Raw genomic sequence first — 21,426 nt, 5'->3', positions numbered from 1 at the left:
GCCAAAACGGAAATAGTCTACTATCTACAGCCCTCAAAAGTTCCTCCTCTCTCCTTAGCCTTACAAAATGCCATCTGCCATGGGCATGGGCAAAGACTTCATAACTAAAACACCAAAAGCAATTGCAACAAAAGTCAAAATCGACAAACAGGATCTAATTAAAACAGCTTCCACACAGCAAAAGAAACCACCATCAGAGTGAACAGGCAACTTGCAGAATGGGAGAAAATTTTTGTAATCTACCCATCTGACAAAGGTCTAATATCCAGAATCTACAAGGAACTTAAATTTTGAAGAAAAAAAACATCAAAAAGTGGGCAAAGGATATGAACAGACACTTCTCAAAAGAAGACATTATGCCAACAAAAATGAAAAAAAGCTCATCGTCACTGGACACTAGAGAAATACAAATCAAAACCGCAATGAGATACCATCTCACGCCAGTCAGAATAGCGATTATAAAAAAGTCAGGAAACAATAGATGCTGGGGAGGCTGTGGAGAAATAGGAATGCTTTAATACTGTTGGAGGGAGTGTAAATCAGTTCAATCATTGTGGAAGACAGTGTAGCGATTCCTCAAGGGTCTAGAACCAAAAATACCATTTGACGCATGCACATGTATGTTTATTGCAGCAGTATTAAGAATAGCAAAGACTTAGAACCAACCCAAATGCTTATCAATGATAGACTGGATAAAGAAACATGGCACATATACACCATGGAATACTATGCAGCCATAAAAAGGAATGAGATCATGTCCTTTGCAGGGACACGGATGAAACTGGAAGCCATTATCCTCAGCAAACTAACACCGTCACAGAAAACCAAACACTGAATGTTCTCACTCATAGGTGGGAGTTGAACAATGAGAACGCATGGACACAGGGAGAGGAACAACACACACTGGGGCCTGTCAGGTGGTAGGGGCCATGAGGAGGGAGAGCATTAAGACAAATATCTAATGCATGTGGGGCTTAAAACCTAGATGATGGGTTGATAGGTGCAGCAAACCACCATGGCACATATATACCTATGTAACAGACAGGCACATTCTGCACATATATCCCGGAACTTAAAGTAAAATTTATAACAATGAAAGAAAGAAAAAAAAAAAAAAAAGAAAATGCCGTCCGCGCATATCTCTTAGGAGCATAGGAAGTGTTGTGAACCAAAAAGCCAGGGCGTGGTATCCCCGCCCACCTGCCTCTACATCACCACCCCTCTCGCCGCTTTCAAGCGCGGAGATTGGCTGTAAGCAAGAAAGAGCCCCGCCCCTAGTCTTATGACTCCCGCTGAAGCGCCGATTACTGGTTTTTGCAACGCTGTGGTCGGTGGTCACCCGTGCTCTTGACCCAGGTCTAGCGAGCCTTTTCCCTGGTGTTGCAGCCCTTGTTGTACCTCCGCCGCCGCTTGCTCTGCGGAATCATGTTGTGCTTCCGCCTCTTCCCGGTTCCTGGCTCAGGGCTTGTTCTGGTCTGCCTAGTCCTGGGTGAGTTGTCGGGCCCTTCCGATTAGTCTGTGCGCTTGGGCCTGGGGCGCCAGTTCTACAACCTGAAAGACTGGTCCGAGGGTGAGGGGGTTGAGAGGCTCAGCAGCAGACACTTGGCGGCGGCGGTTGGCCCGGGCAGGCGAGGAATGACCTAGAGAAGGCCTGACCGAGGGATGGCGGGGAAGAAGGGCCCAGGAGAGTAAGAAGGGGCCGGTAACGGGGGTGGACGCCGAGGGAGTAGGCTGGGAGGAGTGACGCGTGGAGAGGGTCGGGGTGGAAAGAGTAACTTGGGGAAAACACTGAGGAGTGAGCGTAGGAGGGTGGTACATGCAGATTTTGGGTGCCAGAGACAATTAGGAGAGTCCTGGTTTGTTGAGACCACGGAAGAGTTTTGAAGATGGTGGAAAAACTATGGGGTGAGATAGGAAATTAAGAGGGGAGACCATGCCTGCCAGGAGTAGCTTGGTGGAAGAATGTGGGTTGGGGCAGATAGGACACTAGAGCCTGAGGGGCAGGGGCAGGGACAGGGTTGGGCATTTTGTAGGTAGGAATTTGAGGCTGTGAAGAAAGGGTGATCAAGAGATGAGGAGTGATACTGGGTTTGAGTTTGGCAGTCACAGTTGTTGAGGGGGAAGGAACCTAAGGTATCTGGGGAGATTTCCAGGAAAGAAAATTTGGACTCAACCTCTGGGGACTAAGGGGTTCAGTGGGAACTTTGATGGGGAGTGCATATCTACTTGGAGGTATTGAGGATGTCGATTTTCTCCCAGTTTTGCTACTTCCTCCCAGCCAGGCACTGACAAAAAAATCCCCAGACGTTTCAGTTGGGAGGGCCTCCCACATGTGAGGTTTTGCGGGTGGAGTATCTGAGTTTGGTAGACTACCTCTTTGCCTTCAGAGTCTCTTGTTTTTTTCATCATCACACAACTAGCCTATTACCTCATTTTTGGGGGGTACAGGGAGCAGTTAGAAAAATTGCTAAGGATTGAGTTGTTACCAGGGCCTAAGAATGGCTGGATGGGACTCATTGCAGTGGCTCGAACCTGTAATCCCAGCACTTTGGGAGGCTGAGGTTGATGGATCACCTGAGGTCAGGAGTTCGAGAAAAATACAAAATATTTTTCTCTACTAAAAATACAAAATAGCTGAGTGTGGTGGTGGGTGCCTGTAATCCCAGCTACTTGGGAGGCTGAGGCAGGAGAATGGCTTGAACCCAGGAAACAGAGGTTACAGCGAGCCGAGATCGTGCCATTACACTCCGGCCTGGGTGACAAGAGTGAAACTCTCTCTCAAAATAATAATAATAATAATAAAAGAATGGCTGGATGACTGTTTGCTGATTGTGTTGTACCTTAATAGATAATGGATCCCTAACAGCTTTCATTGCCTAAAGCTGAACTTTGACCAGAGTGTCTCTTCCTGACCTGATTCATGCTGTGCTTGTTGCTACCCACCTGCTCTTGCTATTTCTGACCTAATTAAATAACATAAGGAGCAGACCCAGATGAGAGTGGGGAGGAAATAGACCTATTAAGGGTCTGAGAAAGCAGTGAGAGATATACATTTTGTAATTCACATTTCAGTAGAATAAAATCAACACCCTGGAATAGTGATTCTCAACCAGGGGACATTTGGCAGTATCTGGAAACATTTTTGGTTGTCACAACTGGGGGATTGCCTTTAGCATCTAGTGGGTAGAGGCCAAGGATGCTGCTAAACATCCTAACCAAGCACAGGGCAGGCCCTCACAACAAAGAATTATCTTCCTGAAAATGTCAGTGGTGCCAAGGTTGAGAAGCCCTGCTCAAAAACCATGGTATTGAAAGAGTTCCTGATTATCTAAGTCACTGACTCGCAAGGACTTTTTATAGGTCTGTGAAATCAAAACTTCAGAATAATGTTAAGAAGGTATTTGTCCTTTTTGGCTGGGTACAGTGGCTCACGCCTGTAATACCAGCACTTTGGGAGGCCAAGGCTGGCAGATCACCTGAGGTCAGGAGTTCAAGACTAGCCTGACCAACATGGTGACACCCAGTCTGTACTAAATATACAAAAATTATATGGGTGTGGTGGCACATACCTGTAATCCCAGCTACTTGGGAGGCTGAGGCAGGAGAATCTCTTGAACCCGGGAGGCAGAGGTTGCAGTGAGCCTAGATCACACCACTGCACTCCAGCTTGGGTAACAAGAGTGAAAGTCCGTCTCAAAAAGGAAAAAAAAAGACGGTATTTGTCCTTTTCACTCTTATCCTCTCACCAGTGTACAGCAGTTTTCCAGAAGCTACACAACCTGTGATGTCCTCACCACTCTGACGTTCTTGCATTTTATTCATTTCTCAGTTTTAATTTCTAATACTGTAATACCAATACATATGACTCACTTAAACCTCCATGAGGTCCTCAGTGGATAAGAAAGTAAGAGGGTCCTGACACCAAAATATTTGGGAATCCCTGATGTACTCCAACGGTTCACATGGTGCAGGAAAGTCTTCTGTACCACTTCTGAAAGGGGGCCATGAGGCTTTGCTTGAATACTTAATTCTAAGCCTTAACTGTATCTTGGAGCACTTACTGAGGGCAGACTGACCCTAAGAAAGGATTGTTTACAATGGAAAGTACCTTATCAGTGACTAGAACACATCTGACCAAGGCATCTGTTAATCAGTAGTTCCCTGCCAATTGAATCTGTGCACAAATACAACACTGTTATTGTTTAGAGAAAGTGAAAAAAATAATAGTTGTCCTACTTGTTGGCTTTCATATCATTAAATTTTTTTTTAATGAAAGCTTTTTTTGTTTTGTTTTTAGAAAAGCAATGCTTACTCATTGCAGAAAATAAACATGCAAAAAGAAGCACATTAAAAAATCAGCTCATCTGCTAGTTTGTCATTTATTGATCAGGACTAACTAGATTTATCCTCTTAGAAAATTTCCAAGGTTGATTCCCTCCTCCTTCAAGTTCAGAGCAGGATTTGGAGGAATAAAAGTTAATAATGTACCTAGATCTGATTTTTAAGAGGTTCTAGGATGAAATAGAAACCACTTTTCTATACAGCTGCTTTTTTCTGATAGCTCTTGGTTCAGTGTGGAGCCCAAAGTCCTCCCGTATAGCTTCTTCTCTCAAAAATTTAGCAGTTGCTTGGTGGGTTTTATGCAAGTTACTTTTCTATAACAGAATGGATACCAAGGACAGGTTTTTGAAAACTCAGTGAATATTTGTAAAGTACCTACTATGTAGCTAGAACTGTGCCTGGGTACTGTAGAGGGCGACAGTGAAGGAGGATTGGTCCTGAATTTATAGTCTTATTAGCACTAGTGCTCTAGCTGTGCCAGTTTGATTTCGTAACTTTATAATTCTATCCCAGCTTTACCTGTAACCTTTTAAAAACAGCAGCTTTAGAGTAAGTACAGAAAAGGGTTCTTAGAGGCTATATATTGGTCTTTGTCATAGAGATTAAATTATGCTGGTGTTTATTTGGATGAATTGTCACTGACCAGCCAAGTTTCTGAAGAAAAGCTGTATGATTTAAAGGTGTTACAAAGTAGATAGTAAGTGAAAATCCTTTCTTTATATAATTGCCTAATTATGGTCCTTTTGTGACATCATAGATTTCAGGATTCTTCTGTGGTTATTGATTCTTGTAATTGCTTGACTTCTGTTTGTTGTTGTTGTTTGTTGTTAGGGTTCAGAATTTTTTTAGGTTTGAGTATTTTCTGGGTGGGAAAAGCATCACAGAATTATTCTAGTATATGTCACTGGTAGGAGCCTCTCCCTTCCACATGTGTTTACTGAATGCCTATTGTGTCCCAGCCACTATACTAGGTGAAAGGGACAGAGCAATGGATAAGACAGATGAGGTCCCTGCTCTCATGGAGCTTACATTTTAGTGGGAGAAGAAAGCTCAACAGTTAAATAATATAATCTCAGATAGTGATAAACACTATGAAGAGACTGGGCATGGTGGCTCATGTAATCCCAGCACTTTGGGAGGTCAAGGCAGGCAGATCTCCTGAGGTCAGGAGATCATTGTGAAAGAATTCTGGAGGCCTGCGAAACACTGCTCAACAATTAGTATTTTCCATTAGTTGAGTAGTGTTTAATCTTGTTTCCTTACCCACTCTCTGACCTTAAAGAATCTCCTGAGGTCAGGAGATCAGCCTAGTCAGCCTGGTGAAACCCCGTCTCTACTAAAAATACAAAAATTAGCTGGATGTCATGGTGGGCACGTGTAGTCCCAGCTGCTTGGGAGGCTGAGGCAGGAGAATTGCTTGAATCCAGGAGGTGGAGGTTGCAGTGAGCCAAGATCATGCCACTGTACTCCAGCCTGGGGGACAAGAGCAAAACACTGTCACAAAACAAAACAAAATCGCTATGAAGAAAATTATGCAGATAATGAGAAAGGAGAATGAATAGATGATAGGAATGGGTGATGGGGGATGATCCTTCTTTATAGTATGTGGTCAGAGGGCCTTCCATTATTGGGTGACATTTGGGCAGAGACCTGGGTGTGGCAGGAGACCAGCTATGTGACCATCTGGGGAAATAGGAATAAATCTTAACATTTGCAGAATCTTAGGTCACTAACCTATTTTCCACTCTTTTTTTTTCCTCCTGATTTTAGTCAAGACTCTCCTATGGTAGCAGTCTCTAAGAGCAGCAGCTATCTTATGTACTGTTATTTCCCATTGACTACCTAGTATAGGGCCTGGTACGTTGTCAACCATTAGTAAATTTTTGTTGAGGATATTCATTGGTGGGCACTAGGGATATGGTGGTAAACTAGACTAATTTAGTCTCCTTTTTCTTCCATGAATTTTAAATGATGTTTTGCAAGAAGTTCTTTTGGATTGAAACCTTCAATATCAGTGCGAAGTAGTACATATAATTATGAAGTAATTTACTAAAGTATAATCTCATATAATAATGCTAGTCTCTTACCTGTACTCCTTCAGATATACCTCCATAGTCTTGAAGGGGGTGATACCGAGAATTAGGAGGTCCTTGGTGAGGAGAATTAGGTTTTCACAAAGAACTACTCTCTCTCCTTTGCAGGTTATCTGAGAGAGAGAAAATAAGCACTAAGATTTTTCTATAGACTTAATCACATTTCATTTAACTGATAACTTTGATTTTGAGGTTCTGCCAAAATTATTCTAGCTATAATAGAGTACTGGAAAGGACAGGCTTGTCATCAGTTCATTAGTCACTGATTATCATATCTGATCGGGTTACAGATATTCAAATATGTCCCAAAAGAACAGTTTTTTTCCCCTATATCTTTGGGTAGATTTTATCTATAACCAAGGATTATTTTGCAACACTGGAGCTGATTTAAAGGACCTCTGATGCAGGAAGACTGCTCTTTCTTCTATAGTTCAAAAGGATTCTGATCATAATTTCTTATTAAAGTGCTCAGAGATCCCCTCAGATCCAAAAGTATACTTTATAAGTACTTGTTGGTATCCTGCTGTGCATTGTGAAAGAATTCTGGAGGTCTGCGAAACACTGCTCAACAATTAGTATTTTCCATTAGTTGAGTAGTGTTTAATCTTGTTTCCTTACCCACTCTCTGACCTTAAAGAATTAAGTCATTTTATAGCTTAAAAATATATTTTTATTAACTTTTAATGCTCCTTTTCATGTATTCAACATTCCTAGCTTGAAATCATATTACTTTTCTGTTTTAAGAAACTTACCAAAAAGCAAGGGTGTAAAGTACCTAAATGCAATGAGGGTATCAATTATGAGGAATTATAAAGAAGAAACAGTTAATCTGACTTAAACCTATAGGAAAACTATCACTCTGAACAGAAAACAAAGATAAATTGGTATCTAACTTGCTTGGCAAATTTCTTTTAGCTCTGAAGGGTTTATATGCTTTCAAAGAACCTATTGGAGAAATATACACTATAATTCTTAACAAGGGTAACTTCCCCAAAGTCTCATAGCTAGGAAGTAGGACTGCCTGATTTGAATCCTAGCTCTTCAACTCCAGGAATGGGGACTCTTAATCACTTCATTATATAAACAATCCATCATATCTTGGATGATTGTTTGATTTTTTTATTGGTTTTGTTTTATTGCTAGCATTATGTTCTTCCCCTACCCCTGATTTTGTGTATTTATATTTTTTCAGCTACACTTAGGGTCAAATAGACTTGCAAAAACCTAACTACTTTTTGCAGCATCTTACACTTGGGGAAGTAAGGTCTGTGTTCTCATTCTCTCCCCGCCCCCGCCGCCTCGTGTGTGTGTGTGTGTGTGTGTGTGTGTGTGTGTGTGTGTGTGTTTGAGACAGGGTCTTATTCCATTGCTTCAGGATGGACTGCAGTTGAGTGATCTTGGCTCACAGCAATCTCTGCCTCCTGGGCTCAAGTGATCCTCCCACATCAGCCTCCCGAGTACCTGAGACCACAGGCACTCACCACCACACACGGCTATTTTTTTTTGTATTTTTAGTACAGATGGTGTCTCACCAGGTTGCCTAGGCTGGTCTTGAACTCTTGAGCTTAAGTGATCTGCCCCCATCGGCCTCCCAAAGTGCTAGGATTATAGGTGTGAGCCACTGCCCCAATGAGGTCTGCTTTCTAAAATAATCTACAGGCTGGGTATGGTGGCTCATGCCCGTATTCCCAGCACTTTGGGAGGCCGAGGCGGGCAGATCACCTGAAGTGGGGAGTTTGAAACCAGTCTGACCAACATGGAGAAATCCCGTCTTTACTAAAAATACAAAATTAGCTGGGCATGGTGGCACATACCTGTAATCCCAGCTACTTGGGAGGCTGAGGCAGGATAATTGCTTGAACCTGGTAGGCAGAGGTTGCAGTGAGCCCAGATTGCGCCATTGCACTCCAGCCTGGGTGACAAGAGCAAAACTCTGTCTCAAAAAAAAAAAAATCTACAAATGACCTTTCTGGAAACAGGATTGAGAGGAAATTTGACTTTCAGAATGTTGATTTTGAGGCATACCTTTTTCTTTTATTTAGAGAATAAACTCTTGGCTCTAATTACTCACTAATATATATTCATCTATGGTTTTTTAATGTCATCAAGCCTTTTAAAAATTGGGTGTTCTAAAATCAAGCACAGCAATAAGGATGGAAACTGCTTACTGGAGACTTTTTAACAAAATATAAATGTTTCAACTGTAACTTACCTTTTGGGAAAAGCTCTGTTCCTAGCTTGAAATCCATGTCAAGATTTATTGAGGTGAAAACTGACATGGGGTTTGAGGGAATATCCAGAAGACTGATAGGTTCAAGATTTGGAAGAGCTAAAGGACTGGCCTCCCTGTAATTAGATTAAGCTATGTTTTGGGTCCCTATTGCAGTATGTTTTCACCTTGATATAATCAATCAGTATTCATTGAAAATCTAATATGCATTCAACACTACTTGGAATGATAGGAGATAGAGGAAAAGTAATACGCATTGTGTCCCCTACCATGACACCTATGATAGATGACATTCATATAAAAGACACACTGCTACGGGTTGTAGCATAGATCAGATCATCTGATCAAGGGAGCATATTGGAATTCAAATGAGTGACAGAAATGTTATCTAAAGGGAATCTTGACTCTATCCATATATATCATTCATTCACAGACTTGGTACTTTTTTTATTAGTAACAAATTACTTGCTGTATACTATAATTTATCTGGCACACCAGTTTGTTATGAAGTGACAGTTGAAAACTGCTGTGTTGGAGCTCATGACAGTAGGAGGGACAGGATTTACTGCCATAAAATAACTAAATAATTCACAATAATATGAAATATGCTGAAATGGGATATGCATTATGACTGCTCCTTGAGAGCTTTTATAGTCAAGGAAAGCTTTGTGGAGAAAATGGCTACTGAAAAAACAGATAGCATATCAGCCTAGCTTCTTAATTGCAAGCAAAAGAAATAAAATCTGATTGATTTTAAGCAGAAAAGAATTTATTAAAAAGATACTGGGATATAATGTATACCCTTTGGTCCCACAGTTGTATTCCTAGATATACAGCCAACAGACACACATACATGTGTTTACCAATATGTGCAAGAATGTTTCCAGCCGCGTTTGTAATAGAATCAAACTAGAAACGATATAAATGTCCATTAAAGGCAGAATAGATAAATCGTTTTTTTGTTTTGTTTTGTTTGTTTTTGAGACGGACTTCCGCTCTTGTTGCCCAGGTTGGAGTGCAATGGCGCGATCTCAGCTCACCGCAACCTCTGCCTCCCAGGTTCAAGCGATTCTCCACTCTCAGCCTCCTGAGTAACTGAGATGACAGGCATGTGCCACCAGACCTAGCTAATTTTTATATTTTCAGTAGAGCCAAACCCATGCCATGGTGGCCAGGCTTGTCTCAAATTCCTGACCTCAAATGATCCGCCTGCCTCGGCCTCCCAAAGTAATGGGATTACAGGCGTGAGCCACAGCGCCTGGTCTGTATTCACCCGATCATAAAAAGTTATACAGCAGTGACCACAGACTGCAATTATGCACAACATGGGTGAATCTCACAAAACCTAAAGTTGAGTGAAAGAAACCAGACACAAAAGATAGCATCGTGAATGATTTTATTTATATCAAGTTGAAAAATGGATGCAATTAATCTGTGTGTAAGAAATCAGGATAATGGTTACCCTTAGGAGGGAAATAGTAACTGGAAGGGGAAAGGAGGAGAGCTTTGGAAGTATAGTTGACCCTTGAACAACACAAGTTTGAACTGTGTGGATCTACTTATACATGGGTTTTATTTCACCTCTCCCACCCTTGAGACAACAAGATCAACCCCGCCTCTTCATCCTCCTCCTTATGATTTTCTTTTCTTTCTTTCTTTCTTTTTTTTGAGATAGAATCTCTATCTGTTGCCCAGGCTGGAGTGCAGTGGTGTGATCTCAGCTCACTGTAATCTCTACCTCCTGGGTTCAAGGGATTCTCCTGCCTCAGCCTCCTGAGTAGCTAGGATTACAGGCACTCACCACCACACCCAGCTAATTTTTTATATTTTTAGTAGAGACAGGGGTTTCATTATGTTGGCCAAGCTGGTCTTGAATTCCTGACCTCAAGTGATCTGCTGCCTCAGCCTCCCAAAATGCTGGATGTGAGCCACTGCGCCTGGCCCTCCTTATGATTTTCTTAACATTTTCTTTTCTCTAGCTTTGTTGTCAGAACACAGTTTGTTTTATATATATATATATATATATCTCATACAAAATATGTGTTAATCAACTATGTTGTTGGTAATGCTTCTGGTCAACAGTAGGATATTAGTAGTTAAGTTTCGGGGGAGTCAAAAATGCTATGCAGATTTTCAACTGTGTAGGGGGTCAGCACCTGTTCTGGTAATGTTCTGTTTCTTGATACAAGTGGGTTCTGTTTGTGAAAATTGTTTGAGCTGTAGACTTAATGTTATATGCACTTTTCCCTATATCTGTTATTCTGTGCCTGTTTCTATACATATGTTACATATCAAAATATTTATTCAATGGGGTATATTGGGTAACTCAGAATTTCTGGTGCTCCTGACTGTATATACCAAATCCCAATTCAGGATTCAACACCCCAGATCATGCCGCTGAACTGCACTACCACTGCCAAGTGTGAAATTGCAGTTTACTCTGCCTCCCTTGCCTGGGAGCTTGATCCTGCTGCTGCTGTTCCACAACTGCCTCCCACCTCGTTCCCTTCCTGGCTTCATTTGCAGCCCTCCTTTCAAAGCGTGGGGTGGATACCTTTGTTAGGCAGAGCCTAGCACAAGTGGTCCTCCATACTGCAAAGGAGTCTGGGAAAGCAAGTATCCAGTGTTTCAGTTTTTATAGTGGGTGGTGATTTCTGCCAGAAAGGAGACAAGGAGTGTTTGGATTTTGGACAACCAAACAGAGAGGAAAATCCATCTTTGAGGTGAGCATTTAGGCCAATAGAAGAAAGTAGATTTCAAGTGTTAGGAACAATAGAAGCCCAGGGTAGAGGCTGAATGGAGTATGGCATTTGAGCTCAGTGGAAACAAGTTTAACTGGATTAAAGGATGTGCTCTGGGAAAAGAGTTTGAGAAAATTTAGGGAATAGGATGAGACAAGATTAAAGATTACTTTGAAAGTCAGGCAGAGGAATTTAAATTTCATTTGGGAATTTTGGAGCTAATAAAAGTTTTTGAACAGGAACGTGTCCTAAAAGGAAATGGTACTTAAGGATTATTAATCTGGCAGCACTTTTAGGGGTATCTAGGAGTTGTCTGTCAGAATTTAGGAATGGGGTGTGGAGATAAAAGGCAAAGATTGGATTTAAGAGAAGATTTGAAGGAAAAAAATCAATAGGACTTCTAGAAGAGAAAGAAGTAGAGGCTGTTTCTGAAACCTAGCTTGAGTGACTGGTCCCACTCTTCATTTAGAGCCAGCAAGGCTGAGGAGGGGCCCAGTTTGGAGGAAGTAGAATAATGAATTTTAGTTTGGGAATTGCTGAGTTTGAGGCGAGAAATATTGAGTAAAGGTGGTCCCTGTGCAATTAGAGTTGGGGACCAAGAAGTGGAAAGAATTGCACTCCCAGGCAGAAAGGCCGTGAAGGGAATGGAACAGAGTATGCCAGAACCCTCAGGGTATTTCTCATCTCTTGTTTACGGGCCACCAGGTATACTATCTTGATTTGGATTTTAAATGATAAGTTTGAACCCCAACCTGTACCTTCTGCTTCATAAAACTTCAGTTCTCACACTTCAGGACACATTGATACTATTACTATTTTCCATGGTCTTCTTCCTGTTATTCTAATGTCTTTGGAAAGAAAATGATTAATGTATGTGAGGCTTTTCTTGGTTATTTTCACTAGTTTTGCATGCTTTGAATACAAGGAGAATAGAATACTAAAGCTAGAGACCTTAAACGAGACTGAGAAAGACTACATAGAAAAAGCAAAGCCTCCAGTTCATTAAAATTGTAAGTTGGAGTTCTTGGCTCCACGGCAGGGTAGCCTTGGATCAGTAAGTATGACAGCTGCCTTCCATATTGTACTTAGAAAAGAATGATCATAAAACCTACCTAGGCCTCACAAGGTCTTTTTGAGTCTTAGCCAATGCATTTAGTCACTGTCAGTAACTACAAGCTTTAGTATAATATTCTGGCTTTCAAAGCAGCCAGGACTCCAGAGCATGACGATAGGCTCTTGTATGCAACTTGAAAGCTGTTGCTGAGGCATGCCTTCTTGATATTCCTCTAAAAATGGTTTAATGTATTTTAATAGCAAACTTACAGGAACAGCACAGAAGACAGACAACATTAAAAACATGTACTTGCATGTAGGGTAACTCAGAAAAGTAAAGTGAATGGATGGAATCTACTTTATGATAAAAATGCTACAAACACCATTTAGTTGCCATCAATAAGAAACTCACTTGTTTTTAAAAAAAATCCAAATGCTGATATTGTCCCGAAAAATTTAACAGGTTTATTTATAATTATTATAAAGTTGAACTGCTGAAACTTGTTCACTGAAACATTTTAACTTGCTTTAACGCTTTACATCTTTGCATTTATATTAAGAATTCACACACAAATGAAAATGGAGAAACTGCTGATACCTGACTTCTGTCCCCTAGTATTCCACTCAGTCATATACTTAGGTACCTTTTGACCCCATGGGAAAAAAATATGTAATGTTCAGAACTACCAATAACAGGAAGAAGAGAACATTTTTTTTTTTTTTTTGAGAATGAAATATTTCCCATCATAGTGGATTCTTAAGCACATTATCCATGTATGCGGTGTGCTAACTGAATGTCTTTTGGCGTAATTGTTACACGTTTGGCATGGATAGCACAAAGGTTGTTGTCTTCAAAAGGCCAACCAGATAGGCCTCACTTGCCTTCTGCAAAGCACCAATAGCTGCCTCTAGAAGCGCAGATCTGTTTTAAAGTCCTGAGCAGTTTCTTGCACCAGACGCTGGAAGGGAAGTTTGCAAATCAGAAGTTCAGTGGACTTCTGATAACGTCTAATTTCATGGAGTGCCACAGTACCAGGCCTGTAACGATGAGGTTTCTTCACCCCTGCAGTAGAGGGCACACTCTTGCGAGCGGCTTTTGTAGCCAGTTGCTTCCTGGGTGCTTTACCACCGATTGATTTGCTGGCAGTCTGCTTTGTACGAGCCATGGTATAGAGACCTCCTGACTTACCCTTCTCCTTCAGCTGGAGCTCAGCAAGTGAGAGGCAGCGCTGGCACTGGACAGCAACAACAAATAATTCACGTTTTTCTTATGGATTTAACAGCCCTTTGCAACTCTGCTTCTTTGGTTACATGATACTCAGAGTATCTGAACACATCAGAATAAAATCATTTGGGAAGACATCCACGTGTCATAGGTTATGTAGATTGCAACAGGATTTAAAGCAACTAGATGATAGCATATCAGATCTATCATTATCTTTGCAGAGAATATTTCACCAGCTGGTTTGAGAGAAGTTTTATACCCCTACCAGCCTTCCTCTTACCTCATTTACCTCAAAAATCACAAGTCCTAACAGGCAAACTGTAACTGTCTAAAACAAAACTAGTAAGGTGTAAATGCATGTGGAAATGATTATTTGAAAGTAGAAAGCAAATAAATGTCACCAGTGTGAGCCATTACCTAAGCATCCTAGGTCTAGTAACCATTCTTTTGGTAAGGGATAATGCCAACTTTATCAACAGGATTCTGTTAAAAAGAAAAAGAAAAACAATCAGCAGGATACTATACACACACACACACACACACACACACACACAAAACACACACACACACATATACATATATGTATATATGTACAGATATAAAATGCTTTTGTTTCATTTTAGAGCTGGTTGAACTTCAGTGGTGGATAGAGCTTGTTTTTATTTTATATATTCTTTTGTAGTATGATTTTAAAATCTTATTTTTAAAAAATGAATCCAGGAGCCTTGCGGTCTTACGCATTGGAACTTACTCTGCAAGATTCAGGAAAAGCCACTTGCCTTTATGCAAAATGGCAGATGACCTTCAGAGTACGCTATGAAACTACAAACAAAACTTATGTAAGTAAATATTTTAATTTTTCTTTGAGTTTTATAGTAGAAATTTAATTGACTTTTTTATCCTTTAGATACATGTATAAAAATGAAATTCCATATTGACTGACTTAACGCTTAAACTCTGGGATTTTTTTAGCATACACCCTTAGAAGTTATTCTGTTTAATGTTAGAATGAATATTTCTTCTGATTCATTGGTTCTTGGGAGTTTTTGTAGGAGTTGGTTAAGGGCAAATAATCTGAAGACTATATGGTGTTCAGGTCTAACTATTTCTGTAAAGTGTTTAAAATGTACTAGCACCAAAGCTCGCCCTTTTATAAAATAGCTTCCCCTCTGGGTGTGGTGGCTTACGCCTGTGATCCCAGCACTTTGGAAGGCCAAAGCAGGAGGATTGCATGAGCCCAGCCTGGGCAACATAGTAAGACCTCATCTCTACAAAAAACTTTTAAAATTGGCCAGGCATGGTGGCACACACATGTAGTTCCAGCCACTCATCAGGCTGAGGCAGGAGGATTGCTTGAGCCCAGGAAGTCATGTCTGTAGTGAGCCATGATTGTACTACTGTACTCCAGCCTGGGCAACAGAGCGAGACTCTATCTCCAAAAAAGAAAAAAGAAAATCGCTTACTTAGGTTGGTGCAAAAGTAATTGCAGTTTGTGCCATTAAAGAAACAAAGTACAATTACTTCCGTACCAACCTAAGTAAGCGATTTTTTTTGGCACAAACCACAATTACTTTTGCACCAACCTAATACTAAAATCTCCCCCTTTTTGGAATCTCTTCTCTTTTTTGAGATGGAGGCTTACTCTGTTGCCTAGAGTGGAGTGCAGTGGCATGATCTCGGCTCACTACAACCTCCATCTCCTGGGTACAAGCAATTCGCCTGCCCCAGACTCCCGAGTAGCTGGGATTACAGATGCGCACCACCATACCCAGCTAATTTTGTGTATTTTTAGTAGAGACGGGGTTTCACCATGCTGGCCAAGCTGGTCGCAAACTCTTAACCTCATGATCTGCTCGCCTTGGCCTCCCAAAATGCTGGGATTATAGGCGTGAGCCACTATGCCTGGCTGGCATCTCTTCTTAATCCCTTTGTCTTTTGATTTTCTTTTTGTTAAGGTCCTGAATACTTACAACCTAATTTTAAAAAAAAATCAGTTTAAGAATAGCAGTTCAAGCCAGCTTTTCTTTGTAGATATACATGGATTTGTCCAGAGGAGAGGTTTGTACCTGAAGAATCAGGGACTGGTTTACACAGGAAACCAGGCAAAGGGCAACCTGGCCATGGAGACTGTATGATTTAGGCCAAAGTGGCATTCCCTGCATAAATGCTTGGTGCTCCTTGCGGCCTGTTTGTTTCTCACCCCCAAACTTCTATTTCTTTTAGAAAACCCAAACCATTTCAGACCTTGGTGCTGTGACATATAATGGAAGCATTTGTGGAGACGATCAGAGTGGTCCCAGAATAGCTGTGCAGTTTAGATCTGGCTTTTCCTGGATTGCGAATTTTACCAAGGCGGCATCTACTTATTCAATTGACAGCATCTCATTTTCCTACAACACTAGTGATAACACAACATTTCCTGATGCTAAAGATAAAGGTAACCTTAAGAATGGATTTGTGTTATGTTCTCTTGCTTTCTATTAATGATAAAAATGTAAACAATTTAAAAAGTGTTATGAATGTCTATCTTCCTAACTAGAATGGAAACTTCATGTCTTTATACCCCTCCCACCGACCCCATGCAGAGCACATATGACACCATCCAACACAGTGATGATATTTGCTGTCACTGCTTGAGTGCCTTACTGTGTACTAGACATTACCCTAACAGTGTTACCTGCAGCATCTCACTTAATCCTTTTTTTTTTTTTTGAGATGGAGTCTCGCTGTCGCCAGGCTGGACTGCAGTGGCGTGATCTCGCTCACTGCAACCTCCACCCCTTGGGTTCAAGTGATTCTCCTGCCTCAGCCTCCCAAGTAGCCGGGACTGCAGGCGTGCACCATCACACCCAGCCAATTTTTGTATTTTTAGTAGAAACGGAGTTTCACCATGTTGTCCAGGCTGGTCTCAAACTCCTGAAGTGATCCACCCACCTCGGCCTCCCAAAATGCTGAGATTACAGGCGTGAGCCACCACACCTGGCCCTCACTTAATCCTTAACAGCAACCCTGGAAAGTAGACGTTGCTTCATTTTTACAGGTAAAGGAAATGATACAATTAAATGACTTTTCCAAACATCACAGAGTCTAGTAAGGGGGTGAGCTGGTGTTTGAAGCAGCCTATTGACCTGCAGAATTCATATATTTAACTATTATTTCATTCAATAGTAGGCACTAAGCAAAGTTTTGATGAATGAGAAAATGCTTTACTAATAGTTACTTTATTTTCGAGATGCGGGGCATCTCACTATGTTGACTAGACTGGCTTCGAACTCCTGGATTCAAGCGATCCTCCTGCCTCACAGCCTCCTGAGTAGCTGGGACTATAGGCATGCACCACTGCACCTAGCTGCTAATAGCTATTTTAAATGTGTACAAGTTAAGTAACCTGAGACTAGGAGAAATGCCTCCTGTTCAAATCTTTTTCTCGTTTAGGTCGGATTTTGATTGAAAAGTAAATGATTAGTTAAAGGTATAGTAGTAGTCCCTCATTACACTCGGGGGTATCATTCTGAGACCCCCAGTAGATGCCTAAAACTGCAGTTAGTACTGAATGCTAAACAGTAAATACCATGGTTTTCTTTTTTTTTTTCTTTTTTTTTTTGAGATGGAGTCTTGCTCTTGTTGCCTAGGCTGGAGTGCAGTGGCATGATCTCGGCTCACCACAACCTCTGCCTCCTGGGTTCAAGCAATTCTGCCTCAGCCTCCTGAGTAGCTGGGATTACCGGCATGCACCACCACACCCAGCTAATTTTGTATTTTAGTAGAGACGGGGTTTCTCCATGTTGGTCACATTGGTCTCTAACTCCTGACCTCAGGTGATCCACCCACCTCAGCCTCCCAAAGTGCTGGGATTACAGGTGTGAACCACCGCGCCTGACTATATTATGTTTTCTTTTTATCTGATTACCAAGATGGCTACTAAGTGGCTAACGGATACAACGTGGATATACTGGGCAAAGGGATGATTCATGTTCCTGGTTGGGCAGAGCGGGACAGCAAGAGATTTCAACATGCTACTCAGAATGGCATACATTGTAAAACATATGAATTGATTATTTTTGGAATTTTCCATTGAATATTTTCAAAGCTCAATTGACCATTGGTAACTGAAACCAGGGAAAACAAAAACCATGGATAAGGGGAGACTAAAGTCAACATTTGCTATTATTTTAAGACAATTTCAGGTCAAAATGAACTTGGGAAGGCACCGGCAACTAGGCCATTCTAGTAATTCCCAGAATTGAAATGCATGTTAAAATATTTTGAAGATATAGAGTGTACAGATTTTAATTTTTTTTTTTTTTTTTGAGATGGAGTCTTGCTCTGTCACCCAGGCTGGAGTGCAGTGGCCTGATCTTGGCTCACTGCAACCTCTGCCTCCCGGGTTCAAGCAAATCTCCTGCCTCAGGCTCCCGAGTAACTGGGATTACAGGTACATGCCACCGTGCCTGGCTAATCTTTGTGTTTTTAGTAGAGATGGGGTTTCACTGTGTTGGCCAGGATGGTCTCAAACTCCTGAGTTCAGATGATCCTCTCACCTCGGCCTCCCAAAATGCTGGAATTACAGGTGTGAGCCACCACACCTGGTCGAGATTTTAATTTTGTTAGGGATATAATTCTCTTCTTTCTCCCACCCCCTCCACCCACTGAGATTGAGTTAATATGGTATTTATATAACTTAACTCTTCTCACAGGCAATGTTTCATTCTGACCCTAGAAACACAGGTAGATGAGCTTTAGTTGCCTAGACCTGGGGATTAATAACTCATTTGGACTTAGGGATATCAAAAGATCATATTCAAAAGAACCAGAAGTAAATAAGCTCATGTAAGACTTGGTAGGTATTGCAGAAATCGAATCCTAGCATTCTTTTTATTAATCTAGTTTGAGAGTATAACTAAAACAAATGGTTATTGGCTCTTATCAGTTTATCTTTGTGCCCTAATTTTCCTTTCAGAGCTAGTATAAGATTTGCCCCTCACTTTCAAGTAGCCTATGAATGAGCTGGGGAGACAAAGCTAAATGCGATTCCCAAGTTACATGGAAAAATTGGAAAACGTTGAGCTCAGTCTGACTTTGCTGTTGTTTGCATTTTTGTTTGAAGGAATAGAGGGTTCATAAATCTTTTCTGACAGTGCAAGGAAACCTTTAGACTCTCTCTCAAAAAAGAAAAAGTATGCAGTAAACTTTGCATATGGAACATAGTCCCTGAGTCCAAATGTGGATCCCTGTGGTTAAGAGTGCCTGATTTAGGTTGGGCACAGTGCCTCATGCCTGTAATCCCAGCACTTTGGGCAGCCAAGGCGGGCTAATCGCTTGAGCCACGGAGTTCAAGACTAACCTGGGCAACATAGTCAGACTTCGTCTCTACAATCAAAACAAAACTGGGTGGGATGGTGTGTGCCTGTGGTCCTAGCTAGCTGGGTGGCTGGGGCGGAGGATCGCTTGAGCCCAGGAGGTTGAGGCTCCAATGAGCTATGATCGCACCACTACACTAAGCCTGGGTGACACACAGCGAAAGAGAGAGAGAGAGACCCTGTTTCAAAAACAAAAAAAAAGAAGACTGGCTGATTTAAAAGTGTTCCCACATTCCCACAAGTGGTCCTGATTAGGAGGAATGATAAAGGAAGACTCAGTGTGTGTTAGAGTAGTGAGAAAGCATGGTAGAGAAGTAGAACCTGAGCTGCAACTCAGCTAATGGTAGAATTTAAGTAAGCAGAGGATTTTGAGCAGGATGTTTCCAGCAAGGGGAAGCAGAGCATATGCAGCAGTAATTGGAGAACTAACTGCCTGCTTAAAACGGAAGTTGTGTGTGTAGCAGAAGAAAAATAAAGTTGGCTAAGGGCAGTGGGCCTAAATTATAGGGGGCCTTGGAAGCCAAGGAAAGATATTTAGCTTGATGGGGTAGGCACTGGGGAACCATTTTAGGTTTTTAAAGCAGGAGAATGATATAACAAAGCAGAGACAGTAGCTTATAAAGAAATTCTGCAGGATTCGTTGAGAGGTGAGGAGACTGCAGGCAGAGATGCCAGCTTAACAGACTGTTATAATAATCAAGGGCCGATGTAACAAATGACTGGACCACGGGGGCAGCAGTTGTTAGCAGTTATTAGGAGGTGTTTAATCTGACATATTTGGATAGAAAAACTATGGACCCTGAAATGTTAACACTTCTCTTTCTCCCCTTTTATTTAAAACAAAGATTTTAAATTATTACTTTCTATGTAATAAGATATTTGAAACTATTTGGAATGTTAAATGACTTCCTGAAATGGACTATTGATAGTTGTTTTTGATACAGTTCAGAGTTTCAAGAATACTAATTTATGGCCTGGTGTGGTGGCTCACACCTGCAGTCCCAGCACTTTGGGAGGTTGAGGCAGGTGGATCATTCGAGGTCAGGAGTTAGAGAGCAGCCTGGCCAACATGGTGAAACCCTGTCTCTACTAAAAACACAAAATTAGCTGGGCGATAGTGGTACGCACCTGTAATCCCAGCTACTTGGGAGGCTGAGGCAGGAGAATCAGTTGAACCTGGGAGGTGGAGGTTGCAGTGAGTTGAGATCACGGCACTGTACTGTAGCATGGGCAACACAGTGAGACCTTGTCCCCTGCTTCCACCCCCCCAAAAATACTAATTTAGGCCAGGTGCAGTGGCTCACGCCTGTAATCTCAGCACTTTGGAAGCCCAGGCCGATCGCTTGAGCTCAGGAGTATGAGACCAGCCTGGGCAACATAGTGACCCTCATTTCAAAAAATAAAAAAACTACTAATTTATTTTTAGGCATCTGATAATTTGGTAACATTGAAGCTGCTTTTTTCTTTTTTAAAAATTTTGCATGATTAAAATATAGAAATGTACTGGCTGTGTGCAATGGCTCATACCTGTAATCTCAGCACTTTGGGAGACTGAGGCAGGTGGGTCACCTGAGGTCAGAAGTTTGAGATCAACATGGTGAAACCCCGTCTCTACTAAAAATAGGAAAATTAGCCAGGCATGGTGGTGTGTGCCTGTAATCTCAGTTACTGGGTGGCTGAGGCATAAGAACCATTTGAACCTAGGAGGTAGAGGTTGTAGTGAGCTCATATCATGCCACTGCACTCCAGCCTGGGACACAGAGCAAGAGTCCATCTAAAAAAAATTATATATATGTAAATTATATATATATAATAAGGGTCTTTTAAAGGGCCCTACCTATATGTGTGTGTGTGTGTGTGTGTGTGTGTGTGTGTGTGTGTGTGTATACACACACATACATAAAGATTATGTATATGTACAGAGAATAATATAGCAGACCTTTATGTACCCATTATCCAGAATTAATAAGTGCTGTTTTTTTATTGTTTGTGTCACTTTTTGAATAAAAAGATAAAATGTTGAAGATACGCTTGATATTTCTTTTGTCTCCATTCCCCAGACCCATTTTCCTCCTTGCCTGCTAAGAGGCAAACACTCTCATGAATTTGGGGTATAAGCTTTCTATCTTTATGTTTATTTTTTACTACGTAAGTACATGTTCATAAGCAATACACAGTTTAAAAAAGCTATTCATTGTATAACTCCAATATATCTGCAAGTTGTTTTTTCGCTCATTTGTGTTTGACGGCTGTCTATATACAGCCAGTTCATGTATCTATTCATTTTTGTTAACGGTGAGAAGCAGTTCTGGGAAAAATGTTCTAGTTCATTGTTTTTTTTTTTAAAATCCCATGGCCATTAGGGGGTGCCAAGGCAGCATTA

The 21,426-nt window shown here is 41.3% G+C and overlaps 1 protein-coding gene across 3 annotated transcripts in view; it reads left to right on the top strand.

Moving 5' to 3' along the window:
• Nucleotides 1-1,302: 1,302 nt before the first annotated feature.
• Nucleotides 1,303-21,426, top strand: part of LAMP2 (lysosomal associated membrane protein 2) — a 44,930-nt gene continuing 24,806 nt past the window's right edge. For all 3 annotated transcript variants that reach the window (XM_078362358.1, XM_078362360.1, XM_078362359.1), the window contains exons 1-3: nt 1,303-1,489; nt 14,404-14,522; nt 15,907-16,120. In XM_078362358.1, coding sequence (XP_078218484.1) covers nt 1,426-1,489; nt 14,404-14,522; nt 15,907-16,120 — 397 coding nt within the window. In that variant the 5' untranslated portion in view covers nt 1,303-1,425. The remainder of the gene's footprint in view (nt 1,490-14,403; nt 14,523-15,906; nt 16,121-21,426) is intronic.

The sequence above is a fragment of the Callithrix jacchus genome, chromosome X (assembly GCF_049354715.1).
Source record: "Callithrix jacchus isolate 240 chromosome X, calJac240_pri, whole genome shotgun sequence".
Lineage (NCBI taxonomy): Eukaryota > Metazoa > Chordata > Mammalia > Primates > Cebidae > Callithrix > Callithrix jacchus.
Note: the sequence above shows the minus strand (reverse complement) of the source record. Positions and strands in the feature narration are given on the sequence as shown.